The sequence below is a fragment of the Zonotrichia albicollis genome, chromosome 2 (genome assembly GCF_047830755.1).
Source record: "Zonotrichia albicollis isolate bZonAlb1 chromosome 2, bZonAlb1.hap1, whole genome shotgun sequence".
NCBI lineage: Eukaryota > Metazoa > Chordata > Aves > Passeriformes > Passerellidae > Zonotrichia > Zonotrichia albicollis.
The window spans coordinates 19,241,243-19,249,605 of NC_133820.1; the positions used below are offsets into that span (position 1 = coordinate 19,241,243).

The 8,363-nt window shown below is 50.5% G+C and overlaps 2 protein-coding genes across 2 annotated transcripts; one reads left to right on the top strand and one right to left on the bottom strand.

The window, feature by feature from the left end:
* LOC141728291 (uncharacterized) lies at positions 1-2,816 on the bottom strand. Its single transcript, XM_074536184.1, has 3 exons — positions 2,773-2,816; positions 1,235-1,502; positions 1-1,085 (listed from the first exon to the last, which is right to left on the bottom strand). Exons 1-3 carry the CDS (start codon positions 2,814-2,816, stop codon positions 663-665), a joined length of 735 nt encoding a protein of 244 aa, XP_074392285.1. The 3' UTR covers positions 1-662.
* On the top strand, positions 1,241-4,616 carry RPL8 (ribosomal protein L8). The gene is made up of 5 exons (XM_074534533.1): positions 1,241-1,378; positions 2,710-2,851; positions 3,083-3,301; positions 4,043-4,158; positions 4,417-4,616. Exons 1-5 carry the CDS (start codon positions 1,241-1,243, stop codon positions 4,573-4,575), a joined length of 774 nt encoding a protein of 257 aa, XP_074390634.1. The 3' UTR covers positions 4,576-4,616.
* The last annotated feature ends 3,747 nt before the right edge of the window (positions 4,617-8,363 follow it).

Sequence of the window (8,363 nt, forward strand, 5' to 3'; positions counted from 1 at the left end):
ATTGTTCTCTTATTGAGTTCTTCTCACCTCACTGAGCCCTGAAGACACCGTTAGAATAAAGAGGAAGAAGCTGACACTGACCAGACAGAATCCTCTGTTTGAATGGAATTTATGCATCAGATATGAGAAGTGTGAATATGCAACAGGCTATTGCTTTTAAGGGTTAATCCTCTGTTAACGTGTGTCTTTCTTCGGGCTTATTTTGCCCAGAAGGAGATACCGGACTGTCCGTAACTCTTTGATTCTATTGTCTCATATTGTCCTAATCCAAATTGTCCAAATTATTATTACAGTAATTGTATTGCTGTTTTTATAACCATTTTATAACTATTAAACTTTTAAAATTTTAAAACCAAGTGATTGGCGTTTTTCACACCCGGGATGGGCACTGCTGGGAACTGCCCGGAACGGGAACTGCCCCGGGATGGGAACTGCTGGGAACTGCCCCAGGACGGGAACTGCCAGGAACGGGAACTGCCCGGGATGGGAACTGCCCCGGCTCCCGCCTGGATCGGGACCCGCGGGTCTGGAGCGAGAGGGAACAGCCCCGGTCCCCGCGGGGCCTGCTGTGGAACCAGGCTGCTCGGAGACAGCAATCCCTGATAGGGAATATTTTAAATTATCTATTTCCTACTTATATTCATATAATGCACAGGTTTTGTTTATATTATCCACTGAAACGCACACTGGAATGTCTCAGGCAGGGCTTTGTTTGCCGCTGCTTTTAACGCTGTAAAATCCCGCTGTGGGAACTGGGACAACTCCGCGCGCGTCGCTTTTGTTTTCCTTTGTGCAGTAAATATACTGACTTGCATTGCACGGCCGCACCCGAACTCCCGCCCCTCGCAGCGCCTGACCCTTCCTGTCAGGATCCCGGGGCGCTCCCGTTTGTCGGTGCCCGCTCGCAGGAGCTGCCCGCGGTCCGTGCCCGGTGCCCGCCCCATCCCGGGGCTCTCCCGGTGTCCCGGAGGATCTGAGGGAACAGCGGGGCTCCGCCCCTTCCCGCGTGACGTCACGGCGCCGGAAGGGTCTCGGCGCGCCCGTGACATCAGCCCTTCCTTCTTTCCCCGGGAGGCCGGAGTGAGGTAGGAGTGGGGCGGCCGCGGTCCCGATCCGGATCCGCCGCCATCCGCGCCCGGGCGGCCGCGGGAAGGGGCAGGGCGGGGATGGGGCACGGCCGGGGCGCCGCTGAGCGGGCCGCGGGTGTCGCTGAGCTGTCCCCGTGTCCCCGCAGGGCACCATGGGCCGCGTCATCCGCGGGCAGAGGAAAGGCGCGGGCTCCGTGTTCCGTGCCCACGTGAAGCACAGGAAGGGCCCGGCCAAGCTCCGCGCCGTGGACTTCGCCGAGCGGCACGGGTACATCAAGGGCATCGTCAAGGTACGGGCGGGCCCCGCGCCGCTGCTCGGGGGCTTCGGGCACCGGGGGCCGAGCCCCGCTCCCCCTGCTCTGCCAGCACTGCCCCCGGGCCTTATCCCGGCTGGTCCCGATCCAGCGTTCTCTGCTTTAAATAGATCATATTCCCTGAAAAGTTAAACTCTTCCAGGTTTATGAGAAGATCTCAGCAGAGGGGGCACCCTTAGCCAGCTTTAGGGTTTCTGCTGGAGCTTTGCTAAGAGTAGCAGCACCAGCGTGGTTTTATGTTGCCTAAGAATTCCCTGTGCCTCAGGAGTCTCCCATGTAGGTAGTTGTGTATTTAAAAAAAAAAAAGAATCAAATACTTGTAAATACCAAGTGATATCCATCATTTTGGTCTTGAGCAGTAGGAGCAAGGCAGTAGCTGTACTTGGGTCTGCTAGTGGTTCAAATTTGGGGTGTGCTAGTGGTTCAGGGGTGATGCAGGGATTTTTCTTAGGTGTCAGGGACTGTGGAGTGCCAGCAGGGCTACTGGCTGCATGGATGCTCTGAGCAGCCCTCCAGTGTTTTACAGCACGGTCATATTCACTTGTAGAGAGAATTTTCTTCACTCTCACCCAACTGAGGTGATGGTAGAAGGTGGGTAACAGGGTTTGACTTGAGCTTGGTCCTACACAGGAGATTTGGCCAGCAGGGCTGAAAAAACGTCAGCAATGGACACCAACAGTTTGTGAGCTGTCCTAAAAAACAAACACATGTTAGAGATGGGTCGCTCACTTGTCTGTAGCCTGTAAATGGATGGTTGGGTAATTTAATCCCAGTGTGCATCAGGAGCAGAATGCATGTGTTTTTCCAAGTGTGAAAGAAAAAATAAGTTGTGCTTCCTTACTTAGGACATTCAAAAACTTTGTTTTAGCTGATTTTTAGAAATGCTTCAATCCCAAGGAAACATAGGGAGAAGTCTCTGCCTGTGCCCAGTTCTGTCCTGCCCAAAGGTGGTGGGGCAAAGTGAAAGTGGATTTCTTACATGGAGAGACTGGATTCCTGCAGAATGTCAGGAACAAAGCTGACAGGATTAGCTCCAAGCAGCACACTTGTACAGGCATTATCATGTGCTCAGTGAATGGTTTGGGCTGGAAGGGACCTTAAAGCTCATCCAGTTCCAGCCCCCTGCCATGGACAGGGACACCTCCCACTGTCCCAGCTTGCTCCAAGCCCCGTCCAGCCTGGCTGTGAGCACTTCCAGGGCTCCAGGGGCACCCACAACTCCTCAGGGCAGCCTGTGCCAGGGCCTCCCACCCTCACAGGGAGGCAGGGGCCGTGTCCTGCCCTAGAGCAGCTCTGCATTCCCACAGGACATCATCCACGACCCGGGGCGGGGCGCGCCGCTGGCCAAGATCGCCTTCCGCGACCCGTACCGCTTCAAGAAGCGCACGGAGCTCTTCATCGCCGCCGAGGGCATCCACACCGGCCAGTTCGTCTACTGCGGCAAGAAAGGTGGGCTGGGGCTGGGGCTGGGCTGGGGTTGGGGCTGGGCTGGGGCTGGGGCTGGGCTGGGGTTGGGGCTGGGCTGGGGTTTGGGCCGAGCCGGGCAGGCTGTCCCAGCTCCTGGAGTTCGGGATGCCGGAGTGCAGGACCCTGCTGCCACAGCCCTCCCGTGTTCAGCAGGGCTGTAGCCCCAGCCCAGGGCCCCCAGTAAAGCTGTGTCTGCTCTCCTGCTCTCTGCAGCCCAGCTGAACATCGGGAATGTCCTGCCCGTGGGCACCATGCCCGAGGGCACCATCGTGTGCTGCCTGGAGGAGAAGCCGGGGGACCGCGGGAAGCTGGCGCGCGCCTCCGGCAACTACGCCACCGTCATCTCCCACAACCCCGAGACCAAGAAAACCAGAGTGAAGCTGCCCTCAGGCTCCAAGAAAGTAATTTCTTCTGCAAACAGAGCTGTTGTGGGTAAGGAGCCATCACTGTGAACTTGTCACTGGGTGCTTGTCACTGAATCTTCCCAACAAGGCCCCACTTTTAATAACCACCTTGAAAATATGTCATGTGCAGGCTGGACAGTGTGCTCAGGTGCCTGGCTAGTATTTTACACTTGCATTACTTTTGCATGTTGCTAACCTGAATTTGGAGGTTTGACCTAGTGAGAGGACAGAAAAGTGGATGCTCATTGTCCTCAGGAATTGTTCAGCCTGTAAAATTTGCAGTTCTTCAGGAAGGACTTAACATGGGAAATGGCATTTTGATTTCCTGCTTCTGGTGCACTGAAGGAGCCTGTTGGTGGTGTCTGGTGGGTGGAGTGTTCGGGGAGGTCTGACAGGGAATGACAAAGCCACTGCCAGGAAGCAGAGGCTGCACCAGGTTTGTTGTGCACCTGGCTGGCAGCTGAGATGGCTGCTGGTAACACTTGCCTGCCTCTGCATGGAAGACACCAAAATGAGTAATCTGGTGTGTTAATCCAGTAAAATTGACTCAGTAAATCAAGGGGGTATTTAACCTCAAAATTCTTCACAGTCTCCTGAGCTCTTTCAGTTCATACTTCACTTAAAAATGTTGCTCAGGAAGTCATTGCAGTAAAAATTACAGTGCTTTAGAAAGAGAGCTCAGTCCGTGTGTGCTGAATCAGAAAGAAGGCTGTAGCTCAGCTGGTGTCAGTGTTGGTGCTGGTTTGACCGTTGCTGTCCCTCCCTGCAGGAATCGTGGCTGGCGGAGGCCGCATTGACAAGCCCATCCTGAAGGCCGGCCGTGCCTACCACAAGTACAAGGCCAAGAGGAACTGCTGGCCACGAGTCCGTGGTGTGGCCATGAACGTGAGTCTGGCTGCAGCCATCCCTGTCCCCTCTGACAGTTCAGGGAGGCTTTGTGGGATATTGGGGGGAGCCTGGCATGCATCTGGGAGGGAAACTTCCCACATAGATATGCAGCCACGGGGTGAGTTAGCAGCACTCAATGGTGACTGCACCACCTGAAAAGTGAAGTAGTTACTTCTTTGTCCCCTTGAGCCTGTTGATTTCTGTTGAGCACCAGTTTCTGTGGTTACATTGCTGTCTTGCTTCCCCCCCGGGCAGCCTGTGGAGCATCCCTTCGGAGGAGGCAACCACCAGCACATCGGGAAGCCCTCGACCATCCGCAGGGACGCCCCGGCGGGACGCAAGGTGGGGCTGATCGCCGCGCGCCGCACCGGCCGCCTGCGCGGCACCAAGACCGTGCAGGAGAAGGAGAACTGAGCTCCCAGCCTGGGGGCCACTCAATAAACCTGTACAACACAGCCCGTGTGCAGTCCCTGGTGTCTGCTGCTGCTGCAGAGGGGGTAAAGCTGGGATCGTGTTCAGCACGGGAAGCTGTGAGTGGAGATTCAGGGTTTTTGCCCTTGCCTTGCAGAGCAGGGATTCTCCCAGGCAGCACTTGCAGTCTGTAAGCTGCTCCTGCAGGCTGGAGTAACGCTGCTGTGGATGCTCTTGTGCCCTGGTGTGTTCATGTTGGCCTGGTTCTGTGGAAGCTGGGGCCTGACAGAGCAGTCAAGTAATCCTGTGGTCAAACTTGGGAATCTGGCAGAAAGGATGCTCAATTTCCTAAGTTCAGAATCTCTAACATAATGTGTTGTTATAGGACACAAACACAAGCACACACCGCTGTTCTTAAGGTGAAGAAAAAAGGGAAGTTTATTTTCTGACTCTAACATTTATAGTTTTCTAAAAGTGACAGTGGCTTGGAGGGTGACAGTGCTACTTCTCTAATAACACTGGACAAACCAACAAGTCTGTCAACTTTCTCCTCTATAAAGGAATACAAAACTGAGTTATTTACAGAAAGTGTGTGAGAAAGTTCACTACAGAAATGTCAACATCAGAAGGCTTAGAAAATCTTAAAAAATCAAGGCGACAATAATAGTTTTCCATTTTCATCTTTTGGGGCAGGGGAACCTTGAGTTGTAAACTTGGGAAGTATTTCAGCTGCTCCCACTGCAAGGTTTGAGCTTCCTTTTGGAACTGTGAGGCTCAAGTCAAATGAAAGGTGCCAAAAATTCGAGGTGTCACACAGACTGCCCCCTCATCAGTTTTTGGGAAGGGGAGACAGCTTCAAACATGTCTTTGCATGTTGGTCATGATGGGATGTTCCAAGGTGCTGCAGTAATGTGGGCAGTAGCACCTTGGAAGCTGTGTTCTCCTAAGAACAGCTGTCCTGTGAAAAGCCAGCTTCTGTAATGCAGTGAGAAAAGTAATGGGGTTTAGTGCAAGATTGCTTTTACAGCTTTGCTGGGCTGGCCTTAGGAGGGAGAAATCACTGAATGCAGCTGGGGCTCAGCTTCGTGTCTGAGCACACCCAGAGCCAGGGCTCCTGTTGATCTCAGCAGCTCTGGCTGTGCTGGATGGCTCTGAGCCAAGGACCAGACTTCCCTCTATGGGAATGACTTGCTTTGATGGGAACCCAGTAGAATGCAAAGTGAGAAAAGTAATTTCTACACCCACGCACAAATCCAGTGCTGGAGCTGCCCCTGTGTGTCTGAGGAGGGAAAGGTGATTTAAAAAGCCCAAACCACACCTGGAGAAAGGCATCAGAACCCATCAGGAAGAAAAAGCAAAGCAAAGGCGAGTTTTGTTTGTTTCTATTGCTCCAGTTCCATCAAGGCCTGAAGCTCACATCTGTTCTTGCCATGAGCTCAGAAGCTCTTGGGTTCCTGTGCTCTCCTGACAGGGCCCACAGTCAGTGTAACACTCCTCCCAAACACCATCAGAAGAGCAGCTGAAGTATTTAATGTTCCACAACAATTTGCATTAAATGCACCTAAAGGATTCACAGAAAATCAAGGTTCCCAACCACTTTTGGGCTTCTTGATGCTGTTTATTTTTTTGGGAAGAGGGAGATGGATACTGACCCTTGGCTGCCCCTGCTGCTGTTCCAGGTTCTGGCACTGCCCACCAGTGTTCACAGCCACAGGGTCAGTGCACCAAGCCCATGAGTAGGGAGTAATTAATACAAATTATTAAAAATAAATAAGTATCATATTACAGGGTTTAATGCAGCTCCAAAAACATTTAATGTAAACACATAGGATGCAATGCCAGAAGTCTCTAAATTCACACAGTAGTAATGAAGACCGCAAAGATTGTTCTCCCTTCACCAAACTCCAGATGCAGCCACTATTCCAGTGCAGTCTCCTGTTGCCAACATGAACGTGGAACTCAGAAAATCCTCTGTGATCCCGGCAAATGACTCAAGGGGCAAAATGTTCCTCCAGCCTCAACACCTCCAGTGCTAAAAGTCTGTGAAAATAAACATGAGGGAAGAGGGAGTAAGATAAAGCAAATAAACAATGAAAGGCTCTAAAGAAACCAACCTCAAATGAAATATTTAAGTAAAGTGAAATATATTTTCTAAACCGAAAGCCTAATTTAAGCTGTAGAATAGAAGTGAACTCCAGCAGTTTACACAACAGGGGAAGTTCAGACAATTAACAATGCGATAAGAATTTAAAAAATACCCATAAATGTACACAGGTGAGTTCCTAACAAGCTTAACCTCGGGCTGGGAGGATCTGTGAAAGCCCTGAGCAGAAAATGAGAATGGGGCTGAAGTTGGGCCAGTCCCTGTGCTCTGTGGGCTGAGCACCAGGCTCAGGCTCAGCTGAGCAGGGCAGAGCTCCCTCTGAATCTGCACTGCAGAAATGAGAAATGAACCAGGCAGGGACAGGGCAGAGCTCCAGGAGCTGCTGAGCACAGGAAAGCCCAAACCTGGCCCTGAGGTGGGAGGGGCTCGACCGAGGCAGCTCCAACACAAAAACACTTGGAAATGTAAATGAAAATAAAAAATAGAAAGCACACGGCTCCTTCTGTGGTCCTGCCCTTCTACCCCCACTGCCATTGTATGGAATCATGGGCTGGTTTGGGGCTGAAAGGACCTGGAAGATCATCTAGTTCCAACCCCCCTGCTGTGGGAGTAATTATGTAATGTGTTGTAATTATGTTTAATTGTGTATCATAATCAGCAACCTCCTGCTCAAAGCAACTGTTTTAGCAGCATGACAGAATACCCAGTCGATTTGCTTGTATGGTTTATATCCAGGGTACTTCACTTCATGGAGGAGCATCTCAATTCCCAACCCCAATACTGCGCAGAAGACATGAGCTACTATAGATACAGTCAAACTTAAAAATTGAAGCCATGCTTATTAGTAAAACAACAATAATAATGATTATTATTATATTATTAAACCTCCTCACATAAAGATTAGCACAGTTACAGAAATCTTGAAATGAAGCAAACTGTTTTAAAGAAAGAAGTTAAGTGTTCTGCAGAATTCTCAGAGGTTATTTCCAGTATATGGCTTTGTCTGCTGAAAGAAAAAAAATTTAAAAACTAAAAATACATGTACCAGTGAAGCACTAAAGCCTTCCTTTAGAAGGGCTTCAGATTCCCATCTACTGAAAGAGCAAACAGCATTTTCTTTACACTTTTTTAAGGGTGTGTTGAGAAGCACCAAGTGCTACCTAAACATGGACAGGTATCACAAATTCCTTCCCGGTAAGAGAACCCTCACTGACATCACTGTGCCCTGCCAACACCCCCGGGGAAGCAGTAGGAAGGTCAGGGAAGCAGGAGGGAGGGTCACTTCACCCCGAGGTTGTGGGAATCCACAAAATCAGAAGGTTTTGGGAAAGCTGCAAAAGGCAGGCCTCAGAGACAGCAGAACTGTGATTGGAGCTAAGCAGTAGCCATGAGATAGGTCAGCAGAAAAATTATTTAAAAAGAAAAGCAAAGACAAATAGAACAATGGTCTGTGTATTAATGCTTGTCTAGAATGATACCCTAAGCTACAGAAAATTTTATCTAGCAAGACATTAGGAAGTTTGAAGCTTAATAATGGAGCTCTGTGTGCTGTGTTTTAAGGGTTACAAGCAGGTATTGTATTCAAAATAAGCAGCATTGTTTTAACCAAAGGTATGTGTGCTTATAGTGGTTGGATATAGCTACTGTCAATGTGCTTTTGCTTTGTGTGATTGGTCAAACAACTTAT

Coding starts and splice junctions, on each gene's coding strand:
- RPL8 (XM_074534533.1), top strand. CDS start 1,241: ATGGGCCGCGTCATCCGCGGGCAGAGGAAAGGCGCGGGCTCCGTGTTC. Junction 1,379..2,709: donor ACATCAAGGGCATCGTCAAG/GTACGGGCGGGC, acceptor GCATTCCCACAG/GACATCATCCACGACCCGGG. Junction 2,852..3,082: donor CGTCTACTGCGGCAAGAAAG/GTGGGCTGGGGC, acceptor TGCTCTCTGCAG/CCCAGCTGAACATCGGGAAT.
- LOC141728291 (XM_074536184.1), bottom strand. CDS start 2,816: ATGCCCTCGGCGGCGATGAAGAGCTCCGTGCGCTTCTTGAAGCG. Junction 1,503..2,772: donor TCCGTGCGCTTCTTGAAGCG/GTACGGGTCGCG, acceptor ATCTATTTAAAG/CAGAGAACGCTGGATCGGGA. Junction 1,086..1,234: donor ATGACGCGGCCCATGGTGCC/CTGCGGGGACAC, acceptor CCCCACTCCTAC/CTCACTCCGGCCTCCCGGGG.